The sequence below is a fragment of the Bos mutus genome, chromosome 10, assembly GCF_027580195.1.
Source record: "Bos mutus isolate GX-2022 chromosome 10, NWIPB_WYAK_1.1, whole genome shotgun sequence".
NCBI lineage: Eukaryota > Metazoa > Chordata > Mammalia > Artiodactyla > Bovidae > Bos > Bos mutus.
In genome coordinates, this window is record NC_091626.1 from 62,503,222 (window position 1) to 62,524,639 (window position 21,418).

Below are 21,418 nucleotides of genomic sequence, written 5' to 3' on the forward strand. Positions count from 1 at the left end.
ATTGCTAACACTATAGTTAGCATCTTCTAACTGCACAGTGTTTCTCAGTATACAGTGATTCATCACTGTAACACTATATATATTAGAAGGAAATGACTGCGTGGTATTATATGCAAGGAAAAAATTAGCAGTTTTATGAACACTTACAATTATTTCCTGTGAAAAGATATGTGAAGGGTGAGAGCACTAAAACATAATTACCACAAATATAGATTCTACTCACCAGTTTGATAGCTACATATTCATTGGTGTAGAGATTTTTACCTAGGGGAAAAGCAGAATGTATATGTTTTAGTGACATTTATTCTGGGAAATGCAAAACAAAATCTTAGCTTACAGGGTCATGAGAAAGGTCACATTCCCAATGCTGTTCACATATATGAAACATGATTTGTAAGTGAAAAGCTAAACAGAGATAATGAGACCCAGCAGGACAAGAACAAAAACAGCTTGAGAATTTGAAAATTTAAGTTAGACGTGAGAATCTTTTATTTTAAAGAAAACAAATCTCTCTCTGTCACATGCACATTTTGTTATTTAGTATTTCCCAACTATTAAGTCACGAGGCAACTCAAGAAGGAGAGTCGCCAGAATTACAAAGATGGAGAGGTTTTAATTCTTGTCACAATAAACACAAACCCTCATATTTCTAACTGACTGATAAATAAGGCTTTTATATTTTTTTGTCATGGTATTTAGTGTCAACCTTAGTTGGCATAAAGGACAGTGTGAAATAAAACCTATTGCAGCCTGACTCTCTCTGTGTAAGACTCATCTGCTGTCTCTTAGTAGAGGATTCTCAAAGCTGTGCTGACCCTTCACCAGGGCTCTAGCTCTACATCTTTACCTGTGCGCAGCCACAGCTCTCCACCCGGACAAGACTGAAACAACTCAAAAGTTCTTCCTGAAGGCTTAACCCGTTTCCCTCTCAACTTCTCTACCTGTAGAAATGGAATCCATATTCTTCTATACTAGATACCTAGAGTCAGAACCTAGGATGAGTATAAGAGCAACAACCACCAGTTGGTTAAACCCATATTACATGCCGGGTACTTAGCTACCTTCACCTCTACCTTCACTTCAACTCCACTGATCCTTGGAGGCTAATGTGAACTCCTTCTGAGCGCTTCGTATATACCATATAGCTCAGCCACTGCACTGGATTTCACATTGCTTCTTATTTTTGTCCCATCTTAGTCAGCTGGACTACAAATATCTTGAGAGTAGCGATTTTATTTAACGGTTCTGTCACTGTCCTGTGGTGCTAACATCATGTTCTGCGTATTTAGATACTCAAAACCTTGACTAAAAGTTGTAGGTATGTACAATATGACTATTTTTTACGTAATACACAGAGGTAAACGTTCTCTTTATATACATACATAGTTGAATATATGCATAGAAAAGGACACAAAAAGATGTACACTAAGGTATTAAATGACTGTTTCTAATTTTATATAATAGATTATTTTGATAATAAAAACCTTACATTTGGGGAACATAAGGCTGCTTACAATACTGGTTATTTTTAACAAGCTCTAGACAATAGATGGCCTTTTGCAAACTACACTGTTATACTTTTAATACTGTCATCAGTTTTCCCAGCACCTTTATGTGGAGAAGAGTACATGGACTTAGGAGTAATTTTTGTCTGCAAACAACATTAAAGAAGATTCACAGGTTACCATTCAGAGACTATACTCTGGATCCTCACACAAGACCTTGCACATGGGTCAAAGTTTATTAAATAAATCACATAAAGTGATAAGGTTAAAAAGGAAACACGAACAAGTCAGTAGATGACGCAGATGAGGGAGAGTAAAGCATCTGGGCCGTAAGTGGCACTTGAGGCGTCACTGAGAACAAGCAGGAGAGGATAAAAGGCATTTCTCTAAAACAATACTAACAGTGAGGTGGACAAACGACAGAAAATGCAGAGAACGTGATCAACTGAGTGGGCCAATATGAAAGAAGCCAAGTATACAGGGGAGAATGGTGAGAAACAAAGCCAGAAAAATCCACTACAGACAGAGTGTGAATAACCTGGAAAGCCAGCTTCTTATTCTGAGGTGGGCATACTTTTCCTAAATCCTCATTTTTTTGGAAGATTTGGGGAAAATCTTTTTTTTTTTTTTTTAAATACTTAAACAAACTTGCTATATTATAGAAATCATGAAGTTTCCTTAAAAAAAAAAAAAAAAAAAGGCAAGAGCTAATAGATCTGCTTATTCCACAGTCTAGGAGGCCTCACCAATCAGTGAGGAATCTTTTCCTCATTTTCCCTGTGTTCAGTTGGGCAGTCCAGTTTTCACAGTTGTTTACTTTCCACAGTGTGACCTTTCCAACTCCTATGAAGGTGGAAAAGAGTAGCTGCCAGGTGAGGCCAGGGAAGGAGGGGATGTGGCGATGCAACTGCTCCATACATGTATGTACGTGTATATACATATGTGTGTGTGTGTGCTCAGTCACTGCAGTCATGTCCGACTCTTTGCGATCCCATGCACTGTAGCCTGCCAGGCTCCTCTGTCCATGGGATTCTCCAGGTAAGAATACTGGAGTGGGTTGCCATTTCCTCCTCCAGCAGATCTTTCCAACCCAGGGATCAAACCTGAGTCTCCTGCATTGCAGGATTCTTTACTGCTGAACCACTGGGGAAGCCCCAAAATACATATGGACTTGCAACTACTCTTCTTGTTTTTAGCTCCTTCTGCATCCCAACTTTCTGAAATTTCCAAATGTCTTCAATTCTTGAACATATCTGGTGTTTATATGTTACAAACTGGCCTACCCTTCAAATCATTCAGCTTTCTCCAGACTGCTAAGTTAGTTACAACTGCTTTCTAGCTTCTACAATTCTGGTACCATTTCTCATCTATTTTTAATCTTCTTTCCCATTTTTTTTGTTGTTGTTGCTGTTCCTTATGGCTTCTATACTTTAAAAAAAAATCCCTTTTTTGTGTAAACTGATACAGTCACTATGGAACAGAGGATGGAGATTTCTTTCAAAAACTAGGTATAAAACCACCATACGACCCAGCAATCCCACTTGTAGGCATATACCCAGAGGAAACCAGAACTGAAAAAGACACATGTACCCCAAAGGTCATTGCAGCACTATTTACAATAGCTAGAACACGGAAGCAACCTAGATATCCATTGACAGATGAGTGGATAAAGAAGCTGTGGTATATATATACAATGGACTATTACTCAGCCATAAAATGGAATGCATCTGAGTCAGTTCTAATGAGGTGGATGAACCTAGAGCCTATTATACACAGTGAAGTCAGTCAGAAAGAGAAAAACAAATATTGTGTACTAACGCATATATATGGACTATAGAAAGGTGGTACTTATGAACCTATCTGCAGGGCAGCATTGGAGACAGACACAGAGAACAGACTTACGGACATGGTGGGGGCGGCACGGGGAGGAAGGAGAGGCTGAGATGCATGGAAAGAGTAACAGGAAAACTTACATTACCATATGTAAAACAGACAGCCGATGGGAATTTGCCGAATGACTCAGGGAACTCAAACTGGGGCTCTGGAAGAACCTAGAAGGGTGGGGTTGGGAGGTAGGTAGAGGGGGAAGTTCAAGAGGGAGGGGACATATGTATACCTATGGCTGATTCATGTTGATGTTTGGCAGAAACCAACACAATTCTGTAAAGCAATTATCCTTCCATTAAAAAATAAATAAAAATCCTTTTTCTAAATATACTTTATAAAATTAAGGCAGCACTCAGCTACCTTAAAATAACACATATATTATAATTACTAATGCATGTATATTTTTACCTCCACTCGGCAGTGAGTTTCCTAAGAACAAGAATATTCCACTCATCTTTTTATCCCTAACAACAAAGATCTGATATATAGTAAGAGATACTTGCTAAAGTGAACCAAATTGACTTGATATGCAGAAGAGTCTTCTGAGAAAGTTTATTTATATATATATATAAAAGCTTGTTTAGAATCAGATTATGGATAATTCTAAATACGAATACAGGAGTTTTGACTTCATTATTTGGCTTGTTGTGAAATCACCAAAAATCTTTGTGCTAAGAGGAAATGTGTAATAGTGAAAGCTATATTTTAAAAATATTAATCTATTAGATAAAAGAGAGAAGAACACCTACAAAGAAAATGAACAGGAAGTTTTTACAGCAGAATACTTAAAGAATAACATTTACCACACAGTATGATTATAAGGATAACAAGAGTTAGAACATATGAAAGTATATTATAAACTGCAAGATGCTAGGTAAACCTAATTTTTATTACTTCTATTATTATTGTAGGTATGATGCAATAATTCCCGGAAGTTTAAAAAATAGGATTTATAATCAAGGTAGCTGAGTGCTTACTTAATTTTATAAAGTATATTTAGAAAAAGGATTTTTATTTATTTATTTTTTAATGGAAGGATAATTGCTTTACAGAATTGTGCTGGTTTCTGCCAAACATCAACATGACTCAGCCGTAGGTATACATATATCCCCTCCCTCTTGAACTCCCCCCTCTACTACCTCCTTAAATGGTTATAAATAACCATTTAAGAAAAAACTAGCAACCTTTGGATTACATATAAACTTGCTGCTGCTGCTGCTAAATTGCTTCAGTATTGTCCGACTCTGTGCGACCCCATAGACGGCAGCCCACCAGGCTCCCCTGTCCCTGGGATTCCCCAGGCAAGAACACTGGAGTGGGTTGCCATTTCCTTCTCCAATGCACGAAAGTGAAAAGTCAAAGTGAAGTCGCTCAGTCGTGTCCAACTCTTAGTGACCCCATGGACTGCAGCCTACCAGGCTCCTCCGTTCATGGATTTTCCAGGCAAGAGTACTGGAGTGGGGTGCCGTTGTCTTCTCTGATATAAACATGAGAGAGAGGGAAAAGAGAAAGGTGAAAGTTGATACTCTAATTAGTGGACAACAGAGAGAAAACCAGGATGGTAAGCAATGTTCATCTCTATCACAGTGTCTTCCTCCAAGTTCTCGTTAAACACAAAAGAAACAGACAAATCACAAAACACCTCTCAGCTTCAATTTCTGTATCTGTATAAAGGAATATAATCAGAGAAGTACAATAAATGACAGCCTATGTAACACCAAACACGACAGCTGATATATCACAGAATGCTAGTCTTGCTTTTGTTATGTTTACTTTTTCTACTTATTCAAAAAAAAACAAAAACAAAAAAACCTGAACACATCACCCTCTTACAAAGTGATTATCTTTATTCCTAAGAGGCCCTGGAAGTGACTAGGTAATTCTCCTGAGCTATGCATCATTCAAAAGAATTAGTTTGCCAGGGGGCATCATTAAGACCGAAGTGTGTCCATGAGGAGTCGCTTCAGTTTGACTCTTTGTGACCTCAAGGACTGTAGCCCACCTGGCTCCTCTGTCCATGAGATTCTCCAGGCAAAATTACTGGAGTGGGTTGCTGTGCCCTACTCCACAGAATGTTCCCAACCTATGGATCGAACCCATCCACGTCTCTTGTGTCTCCTGAACTGGCAGGCAGGTTCTTTACCACTAGCACTGCCTGCCTGGGTCATGGGAATTCTCTGGAGGTCTGACGATTAGGACTTGGTGCTTTCACTGTCATGGCCCAGGTTCAATCCCTGGTCCTCTAACTAAGATCCCGCAAGCCACATGGAGAAGCCAAAAATATAAAAAATAAAAGACTGAAGAGGTCAACACAAAACACAGTCAAGTGGAAGGCTAGACAAACACTAAGCCACTCGATGATATACAAAAATTTTGTTCTGAAAGAATTTAATCACAAAGACTGCTGTTGCTGCTGCTGCTAAGTCGCTTCAGTCGTGTCCGACTCTGTGCGACCCCATAAACAGCAGCCCACCAGGCTCCCCAGTCCCTGGGATTCTCCAGGCAAGAACACTGAAGTGGGTTGCCATTTCCTTCTCCAATGCATGAAAGTGAAAAGTGAAAAGGAAGTCGCTCAGTCATGTCCGACTCTTAGCGACCCTGTGGACTGCAGCCCACCAGGCTCCTCCATCCATGGGATTTTCCAGGCAAGAGTACTGGAGTGGGGTGCCATTGTCTTCTCCGAATCACAAAGACAGAGGCTTACAATCCTGCCCACTTAAAACGAATGACTGCTTCAGCTTAAAAAAGTATAAATATATGTAATTATCTACATATCAATACATGAATGATATATGAATAACTGTGAGGTAGGCAGGCGGTTTAATGAACAGAAAAACACCACTGGTGAGATGGCATAATCCCGAGCAGCCAAAGGTTTTAGTGGCTGCACAAAACCCACAACACTTCCCCAGGTCACTTCCTGGTTACGGGTTCTTTTATTGTTAGTGTAAAAGAAACTGCATTACATAGTAGTTTGGGAGCTTTCCATCCAAACTCAGTTCTTTTGAAGCAGCAGTCCTAGATGTGAAGCTACCCATAAAATCCACTGCATGAAGACTTCCTGTTTCAGTAAGTCACCTACAGAGATAACATTTATCATAAGCTCTGTCAGACACAGCACTTTCAAAGAACCAGCAGGTCTCAGCTCTCAGAGTCACACTGATAAAGGAACATAACAAGCCTCGGGTTCCCAGTTTGGTTAGATCTCCAGCTGTCAGATTTTCTTGCCCAAAAGTAAAAGTAGTGCATTTATAAATTATTACCTCGAACTTGTTAAAAAAAAAAAATCAAGTCAAACGAATTTGAGCTAATTAGTAGTTAAAATAAGAAACCACCTTTGTGTAACTCAGGTTGGTTACCATGTCTGTTTAGGGCAGAAACTGGCCTATAGCCTCCGCCATCCAGATAGCATCGCTTTAAACAGGCAGCATGATCAGGGGTAGATGGTAACAAACCCTACAACTTAAAAAAAAAAAAAAGCCAGAGGTCTTTATTATTTTTACTAATTTAATTCTACTAGTTTATTAAAATATTCTTTGGAAATATTTCCCAATGGTTAGCAGTTAACAGCAATGGTTATTCTTTCTTGTGCCAAGTTTTCTGAAGGGATTACTTGTCAATACCAGCAAGTAGTTTATATAAAAAAAAAACTTATTAAATCTTGCTTAACACCACTAGTAATGGTATAGAGCATGTTTACTATTATGTTTACTATTAATATGTAAGACATGTCTGTTTTAGACAACATTAAAATGTTTTCTAAACTGCAGAATATGATCAATAGAGGAGTGTGAAATAAATAAATTCAGTGCATCCTAACATATTCTTTAAAGAAAAATAGTTTACATCACACTTAGTAAAGTGTATTATTTCATAAACTTTTGCTTCAGACACACAGAAATATTGTGTATATATTAGATCACAATATACGTGTTTTTTAGTGTGAGTTAAAAAATAACAGCCATCAATAAAAACCTTCCGAAAAGCAGCTTCCATTATTCCATTTTGAGATATAAAGGTTAGGTCAGTGACTCAACTAGCTCTTATGGCTTTTCTAAACTATTCAACATGATAGTCTATTCTGATCAATGTTAGAAAAATCCTCAAGAATATTGAGGATTTCCTCAAGAAATTGATAAATGGAGTCAAAGAAGTACCTGTACTCCATCTCAAGAGGGTGAGCCTATAAAGTACTTATAGAGGTTATGCTTTATTAAGCATGTGTGTAAAACTTTCTACATTATAGTGGTGAGGGAAAAAAAAACCAAAAAAACTGGAATGAATCACTCCAGAAAGCATGATACTCTACTGCAGAAAAATAATGAAGTACTTCAGTTTTTAAAATTTTTATCATGCAAAATCTCAAAGTTATATAATGATTCCCCCATATAACTACACCTAGTTTCAATAATGAAATGATTTTGAAGCAAATCCCAGTTGTTATATTATCTCGTCAGTAAATATTTGATTACAGCTCGCCTACAGACTTGAAATATTCTTTAGAATAGATGGACTACCTGCTATCTGAAAATTTGCAACATAAATGTGAAAAACTAAAAGGCCAAACAGAGACCTGTGGATATTGAGGTTATAGTACCTAGTCAGACATTCAGCCATTCAGGAAGAGAAGTCCAAACGGTCACTGAAGAAACAAAATGGGCTAAAAGTGAAAAAACCACAATAATGAACATAGTTAAAGCAACTGATTCCAGAAGAACTGAAACCATGGATTGTCAATGACTTGAACCTGCAGGCAAAAATGGTCCAATATTTTATTAATATTTTTCTGCCAAGAAGAATACAGACCTCCATTCTAGATGATAATCCAAGTTTTAAGAGGAGAGAAATATATTAATGAAGTTGTGTGAGTAGTAGAGTATTTACATGTAAAATTAGGCACTCGGCTAATGCACAAATTGGAGAAGCCAAAGATCTGAGAACTTCACAAATCCCAGTGATTCACCTATGCCAATTTCTTTCTCACTGTAATAACAGTAATTACATTAATAGGAGCAATGTCAACTGTTTTTTAGGTTTTTTTATGTCTTTCTTTATTATTAACTATTTGGACAATTTTCTGAAGTCTGGCGCCTACTTTTTCGTCTTTGTTTAGGGCCAGTGATTGTGAAGCAGCTCCTCTTGAGGAATAGTGGAAAGCTGTGTGAGGGTCACTAACACATACTGTTAACATCTAAAACCAAATGTAATAACTCTTGTACAATTGATACCCCCTAATTTTTATATTTATTATTTTTAATTGAGGTATAATTTACATGGAGTATGCTAGTGTAAAATGTACAGTTTAGTGAATTTATACATATCCATACATATATCTGGGCTTCCCAGGTGGCACAATGGTAAAGAATCCACCTGCCAATGCAGAAGACCGAGGTTTGTTCCCTGGGTTGGGAATATCCCCTGGAGAAGGAAGTGGCACCCCACTCCAGTAGACCTACCTGGAAAATTCCATGGACAGAGGAGCCTGGCAGGCTACACTCCATGGGGCTGCAAACAGCTGGACACAACTGGGCACGCATATACCTACGTAACCATCCAGTGAGAGAACATTTTCAGCACTCCAGTAGGCTTTCGTGTGCTTCTTCCCAATCAATAATCCTCATTCACTACTACCCAGTTGCAAGAAATTAGTTTTGCCTATTTTGAACATGTATTACTGAAATCATATAGTAACTACTTGTGTCTGTTTTTTCTGAACATTAATTTTAGAGTCATCTATTTGGTTGCATGTATTAACAGCTTGTTCTTTTCCTTTTCTAAAATAACTGGGGGAAGGAGTAGTTCATGTTTATTAGTCTGTATAATGACTTAATGTTCTGTTTGAACATTCTTGAACGTATTTGTTTTGGTATGCATAGATATGCATTTTCTCGGGCATATACCCAGAGTGGAATTTCTGGGTCACAGAGTATGCACATGTAGAAATAACTAAAATGCCCATCATCTGATGAATGCAGTATGTCCATACAATCCATACAATGCACAAAGAAGCGCTCTGCCTCCAATGAAGTGATTCACAAGAAATTACAAGGCTTCTTACATCAGAGGACAGGTCTCGGGACTTCCCTGGTGGTCCAATGGTAAAGAATCCGCCTGCCAATGCAGGGGACACCAGTTTCATCCCTGGTCTGGAGGATACCACATGCCTTGGGGCAACTAAGCCCCTGTATCACAACTACTGAAACCTGCTCGCCTAGAGCCCAGTGCTCCACAAGAGAAGCCACTGTGATGAGAAGCCCTCGAGCCTCCACTGGAGAGGAGCCCCTGCTGGCCACAGCTACAGAAAGCCTGCACGTAGCAACAAAGACCCAGCACAGTCATAAATAAATAAATAGTATTTTTTTAAAGTTACCAAGAAGAAATCTTATAAATTCTCATTAAAAGAAAAATTAATTTTTAATTATCTGTGGTGATGTATGTTAACTAGACTTACTGTGGTGATCATTTTCCAATATATACAAATAAACATTATGTTCTACACCTGAAACTAATATAATATTATATGTCAATTACACCTCAATACAATTTTTGCATAAATATATGATTTTTTTCCTTGATGAATCTACTCAAGATGAATAATAATTATATTACACCACTTGAGCAACACCCTTAGGGGTCAATCAAGTAAACAAGGCTGTTCTGCCCAGACTGCTCTGCTTTGTGACCTTGCTACCTCTCTTGCTATCAGCCTGTCAGTGATCCCTTCTTGATGTATGTAATTCCCTCTTCCTTCTGTGCTTCTACTCTGTGGAAGATTAACAACAACAACAACAAACAAGCAAGCTTGTTGGAAATGCGTATAAAATAGAACACAAAGGCTTTAAGACTGAATGTCTGAAGTACGCAACTTTGGGGTACACAGATCCCAAGGTATCTGTTTTGGTTTGTGTGTTAGTCCTCAGCTTTGATGCAGAGAGCTGGTGCTTGTTAAAAAAATGACACCATGTGCAGCTTTACTACAACATGGATAAAATCTTCAACAAATTAATTTCTAATTCTAATTTACATTAATGTTAACATATTCTACATAGATTTTGTGAAAAAAATGATACATTTAGCCTTCTCTGTTCTGAAATATGAGTACTTTAGAGTAGAATAAAACTGTAGAAAGATAATTAATTTTCACTGATGTGTAAATTTTCTGCCCTACATAAAACTACTGCATCTAGCAAGCTATAGAGGATGATGTATTATATTTCCAATAATAATCTAGTTTCATGAAAATGTTTGTATTATTTACACATATATTTACATAAGCTAGAAGTAACCAAAGTCCAGTTATGGGAATCCACCTGAAAAAGCAGAATAGCCATTAAATTTACAACTATGAAAATCACATAGGAATTTAATAAATTAAAAAAAAAAGCAGAATCTCAAAAGTATATCCAACTTTGTTTACACCAAAGTACATATATGTATGGAGAAGGAAATGGCAATCCACTCCAGTATTCTTGCCTGGAGAATCTCATAGACAGAGGAGGCTGGCAGGCTACAGTCCGTGGGGTCGCAAGGGTCGGACACGATTTAGCAACTAAACCACCACCACCACCACCACCACATATATGCATATGAGAGAATATGTACATATACACAATTACACATAACTGAGCAAAGAGTTGCTCTAATTTTCTGTGATGTTACAATTCTGTCTACAAAAATAAAACCCAAATAAACAAAATCCAAACAAGCTTCAAGACTGGAATGATCATTAACTTCTTTATAGGCTGGATGCTCAAATCCCAACAATCTAATTATTATTTAGATTCATCCATCTCTGAAGTAGTTTATATCAATAACATAAAGTAGAAAAAGAAGCATAACAACCACACACACACAATACTGTTAACTTTTAGTTTCACAGTACAAGCATCAGCTTAAACTATCTGCAAAAACCTTTTAATCAAAGAAACATTTAGAATTATTTAAATCACAAGGCATTTACTGTTTCAGCTTTCTATCATTCAAACTGGAGAACTCCTGTATTTATCTTTTAGATATCAACACCAGTAGATTAAAATTGATCACTCTGTGTTTTTTTTTTAAACAATACAGAAAAATGATCAGAAGTTCTAATTAATTTATCATCTCTGGTGGGGGTGGAAAACATGACAAGCAATTACTTCCAAGTTTTTCTTTTCTCTTTTATTGCCAACAAGACAAAGTCCAAAATCTGTACTGTGACCCACAGCCAATCAAGATCAGGCTCCCACTGCACCTTATCCAGATAAAAGGCTAAAGGTAGAATAAGGAACACTGTTAATAATATCCTCCACTGTGATTTTATTCTAAATTTCAAAAATATACTTTGCAAAATTAAAATGAAAAATTATTAATCAATTAGCCCATGCTTTCCCTCCTTCAGTTCAGTTCAGCTCAGTCGCTCAGACATGTCCGACTCTTTGCAACCCCATGGACTGCAGAACACCAGGCCTCCCTGTCCATCACCAACTCCCAGAGTTTACCCAAACTCATGTCTATTGAGTTGGTGATGCCATCCAACCATCTCATCCTCTGTCGTCCCCCTTTCCTCCCGCTCTCAATCTTTCCCAGCATCAGGTTCTTTTCAAATGAGTCAGCTCTTTGCATCAGGTGGCCAAAGTACTGGAACCTCAGCTTCAACATCAGTCCTTCCAATGAGCACCCAGGACTAATCTCCTTTAGGACGGACTGGTTGGATCTCCTTGCAGTACAAGGGACTCTCAAGAGTCTTCTCCAAAACCACAGTTCAAAAACACCAATTCTTTGGCATTCAGCTTTCTTTATAGTCCAACTCTCACATCCATACATGACCACTGGAAAAACCATAGCCTTGACTAGACAGACCTTTGTTGGCAAAGTAATGTCTCTGCTTTTTAATAAGCTGTCTATGTTGGTGATAATTTTTCTTCCAAGAAACAAGCATTTTTTAATTTCATGGCTGCAGTCACCATCTGCAGTGATTTTGGAGCCCCCAAAATAAAGTCAGCCACTGTTTCCCCATTGATGTGCCATGAAGTGATGGGACCAGGTGCCATGATCTTAAGTTTTCTGAATTTTGAGCTTTAAGCCAACTTTTTCACTCTCCTCTTTCACTTTCATCAAGAGGCTGTTTAGTTCTTCGCTTTCTGCCATAAGGGTGGTGACATCTGCATATCTGAGGTAATTAATATTTCTCCCGGCAATCTTGATTCCAGCTTGTGCTTCTTCCAGCCCAGCGTTTCTCATGATGTACTCTGCATATAAGTTAAATGAGCAGGGTGACAATATACAGCCTTGACGTACTCCTTTCCCAATTTGGAGCCAGTCTGTTCTTCATGTCCAGTTCTGACTGTTGCTTCCTGACCTGCATACAGATTTCTCAGGAGGCAGGTCAGGTGGTCTGGTATTCCCATCTCTTTCAGAATTTTCCACAGTTTGTGGTGATCCACACCAGTCAAAGGCTTTGGCATAGTCAATAGAGCAGAAATAGATGTTTTTCTGGAACTCTCTTGCTTTTTTGATGATCCAGCAGATGCTGGCAATTTGATCTCTGGTTCCTCTGCCTTTTCTAAAACCAGCTTGAACATCTAGAAGTTCACAGTTCACTTACTGATGAAGCCTGGCCTGGAGAATTTTGCGCATCACTTTACTAGCATGTGAGATGAGTGCAATCGTGCAGTAGTTTAAGCATTCTTTGGCATTGCCTTTCTTTGGGACTGGAATGAAAACTGACCTTTTCCAGTCCTGTGGCCATTGCTGAGTTTTCCAAATGTGCTGGCATATTGAGTGCAGCACTTTCACAGCATCGTGTTTCAGGATTTGAAATAGCTCAACTAGAATTCCATCACCTCCACTAGCTTTGTTCGTAGTGATGCTTCCTAAGGCCCACTTGACTTCCCATTCCAGGATGTCTGGCTCTAGGTGAGTGATCACACCATCATGATTATCTGAGTCGTGAAGATCTTTTTTGTACAGTTCTTCTGTGTATTCTTGCCACCTCTTCTTAATATCTTCTGCTTCTGTTAGGTCCATACATATAATTTCTGCCCTTTATTGAGCCCACCTTTGCATGAAACGTCCCCTTAGCATCTCTAATTTTCTTAAAGAGAACTTTAGTCTTTCCCATTCTATTGTTTCCTTCCATTTCTTTGCATTCATCACTGAGGAAGGCTTTCTTATCTCTCCTTGTTATTCTTTGGAATTCTGCTTTCAAATTTCCCTCCTTACCTCTCAGAAAATCCCTGAAGAATAAAGTTGGTCCAACATAGAAACTATATAGTGATACTTGAAGAAAAGAAAACTGGCTATCATTTTATACCTTTTATTTCTTTTCTTGGTAGAAGTATAATTAAACTGAATGTCAGTGATTATCATCTTTGGAATTAGGAATTAATTCTTATGTCCTTTTAAACCTTATACTTTTTAAGCATGTAATATTTCAACTGTACACTTAACCACTACGTGGTGAAACTACATGACACGTATCAGTCCGGGATGTCCCAGATGTGGGCTCTAGTTCCAACTCCCTGGCAAGTTGGTTTATCTTACCTTGACCAAATCACTTAATTTCAAATTTCTTTCATTTTTAAAATGATGTAGTTTAGAGTAGACAATGCCAAAGTTCCTTAGAGGTCTTAGATCCTTCTTAAGTTTTGTTGCTCTGGACTTTTATTCACTTGTTTGTTTTTGGCTTCACTGGGTCTTCGTTGCTGCACACAGACTTTCTCTCGTTGCAGCAAATGGGGGCTCCTCTTTGCTGTGGTGTGTGGGCCTTTCACTGTGGTGGCATCTCTTGTGGAGTATGGGCTTCAGTGTGCACAAGCTTTAGTAGTTGCAGCATTCGGGCTCCAGTAGCTGGGCTCTAGTGCAAAGGCTTAGTGTCTGTGGCATGTGGGCTTAGTTGCCCTGAAGCGGGTGGAACCCTCCCAGACCAGGGATCAAACCTGTGCAGGCAGGTGGATTCTTAACCAATGGAACACCAGGGAAGTCCGATCTGGACTTCATATGTCTATTAAATCAGTCTAAGTTATGACCTTTTGGGGGCAAATACCACTCTTATCTCACAGCAAACTCACAGCCATCTTTTTCACATAAGTGTTAACAATCTAGTTGTCAGATTTAAAATGTAGAGTAGGATTCTTGAATCAAAGTAAGATTTTTTGTTCAATTCATTGCTTATTCGATTTAATGTTAAATCTTGATTCTGTTAACCAGCCACTGTATTAGCTGCCCCACCTCAAGCACTGTTATGTGAGGATTTCATTATTATGTTCTTTCAAGGATCTCCATAACATTCACAATTCAACTGAAAGAACCAAAATATAGAGCTCTATTGTTTAGCATCCGTGATGATAATGATTCAATTTTCTTTGGTGAGGTGGGCAAAACAACTACAAATCTCTACCTTATTAGCTAGCTCATATTTCTATATGTCTTCTACCACTACTAAGTTGCTTCAGTCGTGTCCGACTCTGTGCGACCCCATAGACGGCAGCCCACCAGGCTCCCCCATCCCTGGGATTCTCCAGGCAACAGTACTGGAGTGGGTTGCCATTTCTTTCTCCAATGCATGAAAGTGAAAAGTGAAAGGAAGTCGCTCAGTCGTGTCCGACTCTTAGCGACCCCATGGACTGCAGCCCACCAGGCTCCTCTACCCATGGGATTTTCCAGGCAAGAGTACTGGAGTGGGGTGCCATTGCCTTTTCCAATATGTCTTCTAGAATACTACAAAAAACTGTCATGTTCTTTCCTGAATAAAAATATATGATACACAGAGACCCCTGGTTTAATATGACAGATAAAATTTAGGCATTTCACCCTATGCCTTTCCAAATGCCCAATGAAATGCCAAAAGGAAGAAAACAGAACAACTAAAATAGGTGGGAAAAAAGCAGACTAGAGATGTCAACATTTTGGAAGTGAGAAGTAAATAAATAGCCAAAATAGTAACTGACTTAGTAGATCTGAGAAAGCTAACATGTATGTACTGCAGAATAATTTAATGTTAAGATTACCTAATCATATTGACAGAAATTTTACAGTTCTGTTGGTAACTTGAGGGGAAGAATTAATAAAAGGTATGTAAATAATGAAGAAAAACTTTTTAAAAAGTCAAATATCAGGAGTTTTTAATTCTAAAGGAAGAAGGAATGCGAATGTACTAGGAAGGAAATACAACAGTACTCTCATAGCTCAGCTATGAATGTTATGTCCAAAACCATAACACTATAAATGCAGAAAAACGTTTTAACCAAATTTATGACATAAATATATTGGGAGAATTTGAGAAGTGTATATATGTGACTGGGGATGTTAAGTATGAGTAAAATCAATAAACAATATATAATGTTGGAAAAAAAATATTTAGAAAAAAGGAGGTATCTAGAGGACATTGTTTACACTTGATGTTAGCCAAAGACCTGAGAAGTGATAGAGAACATTGTTTTAAAAAGTTGAAACGCTTAACTGTAGGGATTAGGCTTTTAAAATCGATATATGGTTATTTTCATTAAAATTATATTATAAAAAACATATATCTCCAGATTATCTCCAAAATATACAAGCAGCTCAATATCAAAAAACCAAACAACTCAATCAAAAAATAGGCAGAAGGCCTAAACAGACATTTCCCCAAAGAAAACAAACCGATGGTTAATAGACACATAAAAAACTGGTCAACATTCTTATTATTAAAGAAAGACAAATCAAAACCACAATGAGGTATCATCTCAAACCGGTCAGAATGGCCATCATTAAAAAAAAATCTACAAACAATAAATGCTGGAGAGGATGTGAAGAAAAGAGAAACCTCTTGCACTGTTGGTGGGCATGTAAACTGATACAGCTACTATGGAGAAGAGTATGGAGATTTCTTTAAAAACTAGAAGTAAAACTACCATATGACCCAGCAATCCCATTTCTGGCATATACCCTGAGAAAATCACTATTCCAAAAGACACATGTACTCCAATATTCATTGCAACAATATTTACATTAGTCAGGATATGGAGGCAACCTAGATGTCCACTGACAGATGAACTGATAGAGAAGCTATGGTACACATATACAACGGAATATTATTCAGCCAAAAAAAGCAATAAATTCGAGTCAGTTCTAGTGAGGTGGATGAACCCAGAGCCTGTTATATTGTGGAAAACAAATGATACAATTAGTTACATGCTTATGAAATAGGAACCTAAATAATTCTTTCTGAGGGGGAGAAAAATATTTTGTCAGACTTACAACTTACTATAACACATACACAAATGTACACACACAGATATTTCCAAAGAGATGAAGCACATGGGACAAATATTAACAACTGCTAAATCTAAGTATTATTATGTATATTCACTACCATATCCTTTTTAGTTTTTGTAAAAATTTGAAATTTTTCTTCATATAAGTTGAAAAAATAAAACAAAAATTTAAGCAATGTTTTGTACTATATATACAAACCAAGTGCTCATTATGCATCAATCACTGTCTTAGGTGATTATATACATTATCTAAATTTTATCTCCACAACAAATCTGTAAGTAGATATTATTGTTACCTTATTCTTATGGAGGAAAAAAAAGAAACTTGGAGAGGCAATCTGACTCCGGGACTCTCTCTTTAAACCACTTGAAGAAGAAAATAACAAGACTCTAAAACTTGTTTTGGGGACTAGTGTTCCAGTGGTTAAGACTCTGCCTTCCAACGCCAGGAGTGCTGGTTCGATCCCTAATCGGTGAACTAGGATTCCACATGCCGCAGAGTGTGGCCAAAAATTAAAATAAATAAATAAATAAAACTTGTTTTTAGTTTGTTGTACCCACAGACCCTAAAAACTTGCAAATTTATAGGGAAACTTAAACAATGTTGTAAAAGCACAAATAAAATCGCCCCTTACTACCTGTGGGGAATTGGTTCTTCATGGATACTAAAATCTGTAGCTGTGATGCTCAAGGCTCTTATCTATAATGATATATATTATTTGCATATAACCACCTAGGTACGTCCTCTGTATACTAGATCTAGATGTCTAGACTACTTATTACATCCAGTACAATGTTGCTGCTGCTGCTGCTGCTAAGTTGCTTCAATCGTGTCCGACCCTGTGCGACCCCAGAGATGGCAGCCCACCAGGCTCCCCCGTCCCTGGGATTCTCCAGGCCAAGAACACTGGAGTGGGTTGCCACTGCCTTCTCCAATAGTACAATGTTAATGCTATGTAAATAGTTGTAAATACAATGTAAATTCTATGTAAAATTCCACATGCACAGGGCAAATTCAAATTTTGCTTTTTGGAACTTCACGGGACCATTTTTCCCCAGAATATTTTCCACCCCTGGTTGCTGGAATCCACGGAGGAGAGACTTGTAGACATGGAGGGCCGACTGTGTATCAGTTTTTCTGTTTTGCTGACTGGCTTGATTCTGGGCTGATATAGGTTGAGTTTCATGTGTTTGAAATGCTAAGATTTCCTAAGAAACTATGACTATAAAACTAAACATTTGATTTTACAATGATTTTACTTTCACCTAGAAAAGAAATATTTTAAAATCTCGTTTTAGCTTAAGCCTATATTCTTTTACATGAATGCTTTCAAAAAAATTTTAACACAACAGAACCATACCTTTTAAACAAAATCTTATTGAAAACTCAATATAAAGGTAACAGAGAGACTTTTTCCTCTCTTACTTTTCCTTTCTCATTCTCTTGTAGGAAATTAAGATTTTGTGGGATGCAATATGAAACCAAATGCTTTATATAATATGCAACCGTAAACTGTATGATCACAACTGCCACAAACAGAACTGACTGGTAATAGTTGAAGTTACAAATTTCAATTTAAGTTCATTAGTGATAGTTAAGTAATCCAGATAAGGAAAGAACAATATGCAGAGAAGTTGTCATGTACACTCTATAGTCACAGAAATAAGTGTCTTATTTTAGAAGGGAAGAGTGTGTCACCTGAAAAGCTGATACCCTTGGACAATTTACCTCTGTCAGAAACATCCTTCTGTTCTAACGTACTTTTGCATATTTCACCAGAAAAAGATGAAAGAGAACAAAAAAGTCAATTCTTTGTGCCTCCATTTTCTTGTTTGTAAGAAAAAACATTCTTTAACAATATACTACTTCACAAAGACAGTATAAAAATCATTAGTAACATTTATATGCCAGACTGTTTAGTCTAAAGGGTCTCCCATAAACACAGGTACATACCTATTAGGATATGAAATCACCTATCTACTTATTTTTGCAACTAAGAAGGAAAAAAGGCTGTTATTTGTAGACCAGGGATATATATTTTCTAAGTCCTAGAGGAATACAATAATTTTTAACAAATGTTTACACGATTCTTTTCAGACCTGATTCAGCAAAAGACTCAAAACTTAAAAAAAAATATCCACAAAATATTTCCCCATATTGTTTCACAGTGAACAAAAAAACAACCTATAGATCTGTTTCCACTCCTTCATGTTCTCCTACCTTTTATACACAATCATCCTTCATCAATCTTCCTTTCTCAAATCTTCAAAATTCCCCTTTCTATTGAGGCAATATACATAGGTAAGACTCCACAGAAACAATCTTTCCATTGAAAAATGCGCAAAGGCCACAAAGGATTAAAAGAAGAGATATAAATAAATGTGTAAATGTTTACCTTCACCCATGAACACATACAGATTTAACTAGATACCATTTTCCCCTGTCAAACTAGCACAGGTGAAAAGATTCTCAATAATGTTCACGGTTTCTCAAGTAGAGAAACAAATACATACACATACTCACTCACACATACACACTCACATAGAAAGTAAAGGGAAATCAGGGAAATTATCTTTCTGGAGGGCAAACTGACAATATGTAACAAGATCACAAATATGTATGTATTTCTGACATAGAAAGTACATTTCCAGGACTTATCCTAAGAAAATAATCGACCAAGTTTGGACTACAAAGATGTATTTATTACAAGCATCTATAAGGATGTTTAGTATAGTATTATTTATAATTTAAAAATAGAAGTAATTTATCTGTATATTAAGACCGGCTTATAAACTACTGTACTGTGTAGACTGCGTCAATCGGGCAGTCATGTCCAGCTCTTTGCAATCCCACGGACTGTACCTGTCAGGGTCCTCTGCCAACAGAATTCTCCAGGCAAGAATACTGGAGTGGGTTGCCATTTCCTTCTCCAGGGGAATCTCCCCAACCCAGGGATTGAACCTGGGTCTCCTGCATTGCAGGCAATTCTCTACCATCTGAGCCACCAGGGAAGTCCAATAAATTACTAACTACAGACATTAAAAATGTATGATCTGTAAGCTGACACAAAAGTTCATACTGTATTAAGTGATTAAAAACAAATTTATAGCACAGTTTGACTGCATTGCTAAAATATGTCCTGAAAAACATTTTTTAATTCTGGAAAATTAAATTAATTAAACACAATTAGTGGTTATCTTTGGAGATGCTTTTAAGTAGAATTAAAAAAAAATCTGGGGCAACAGCAAGGTTTCTTTTTTAAACTATGCCTTTAAAGGCACATTTTTTGCTTTGCTTTTTATTGCTTTTTTTTTTTTTTCTCCTGGTTACAAAATACATACATTCATAAAAAAAGAAAAGGAAGGAAAAAAGGAGTCATCAGAAATATATAAACAGAAGTAAAAGACCAAAGGCTATAATAATTAGCTTCTTCTGTTTAACCATAGGGCACAAGGCTGTGCTTAACGCTCCAACCCTCTAGAAACTCTTCTCTTGACTTTTCAACTTCTCTGTTCTTGAGGTTCTCCCTCTTCTAGCATCCCTTAAATGCACCCCATTTCTCCCACTCACACAAGCTCCACATCATCTCACCACTCACGATTGCATGTTCATTAACACCTACATAGTGATGATTTCTTAATCCCTATCTGAAGCCTAAACTTTTCTATGTCTCAGTCATATTTGTGCCTATGTGCTGCACACTCCTCAAAGTCAATATATTCACCAAGTCTAACTATTTGCCTTCCCCACAGCCTACTCTGGTCCTGTGTTTCCCATCTCTGGTAAAGGTTTCTTCATTCACTTGGTCTTCCCAACCTCGCAGACTCAGCCATCTTTGACCCCTTCCCCTAATATAACTGGCAAACAAATCCTGCCTATAGTCTACTTCTAAAATCTCTCCCTAATTCACCCCTTCCTCTGCATCTCAGTGCCATTTTCAGAGCTAAGGCAGGCCCAGCCACCTCTGACCTGGACTACTTAGGTACCCATTATATGTCATACACATAAAAGGAATTAAGAATATGAATACATAGGAGAATATCAATAAAGCAAATCACTACCATCAAGCATATCTTGAAGCAGAGAGATGAAGGAACATAACTCAAAGTGACAAGTACTACGATGAGAGCAAAAATCCACAACCTCTTTACTATCTGATCTAATTTTATACTGGGAATTATCTTTCTAGAATACAAACCAGATAACGTCTGGTTTTATAAAGCCCTTGATGGTTCTACTCCACTGCCTACAGGATAAAGTCCATATGCTTTAATACCACGCAAACACTTCACAATCTGGTCCCAACCTATCTTACAGCCTCATCTATTACTTTTCTTTCACTTCACATCCCACAGCCCAGGCATGTGTAACTGTTGCTGCTCTGACACTATGCTAAGCACTTTCACAGCACGTCGAGTCTACACGCTCTGCTGGTGGAGACTCCTTCTTCCTTGTGCTCACCAGTGAAGTCCTATCCTACTCTCAATCAAATAACACGCTTCTGGGAAACCTTCATTAACCTTCTCTGCCAGTGCAGTTATTACACAATCTACTATAATACTTATCACTTTATGCTGTGATTTGTTTTTCTCTTTCTACCACTAGCCTGTGAGATTCTTTTTTTTAAATTGTAGTTGATTTATAATATTATGTTTGTTTCAGGTATACAGCAAAGTGATTCAGTTATACATACATATATACACTTTTTTCAGATTCTTTTCTTTCACAGGTTATTTCAAGATACTGAATAAAGTTCACTGTTCTATACAGTAAATCCTTATTGATTATTT

General features: G+C 37.4%; 1 protein-coding gene across 1 annotated transcript in view; it reads right to left on the reverse strand.

Moving 5' to 3' along the window:
- CSNK1G1 (casein kinase 1 gamma 1) overlaps positions 1–21,418 on the reverse strand; it is a 155,160-nt gene that overhangs the window by 84,005 nt on the left and 49,737 nt on the right. Inside the window, 1 exon segment of the mRNA XM_070378066.1 lies at positions 224–264. Coding sequence (XP_070234167.1) covers positions 224–264 — 41 coding nt within the window.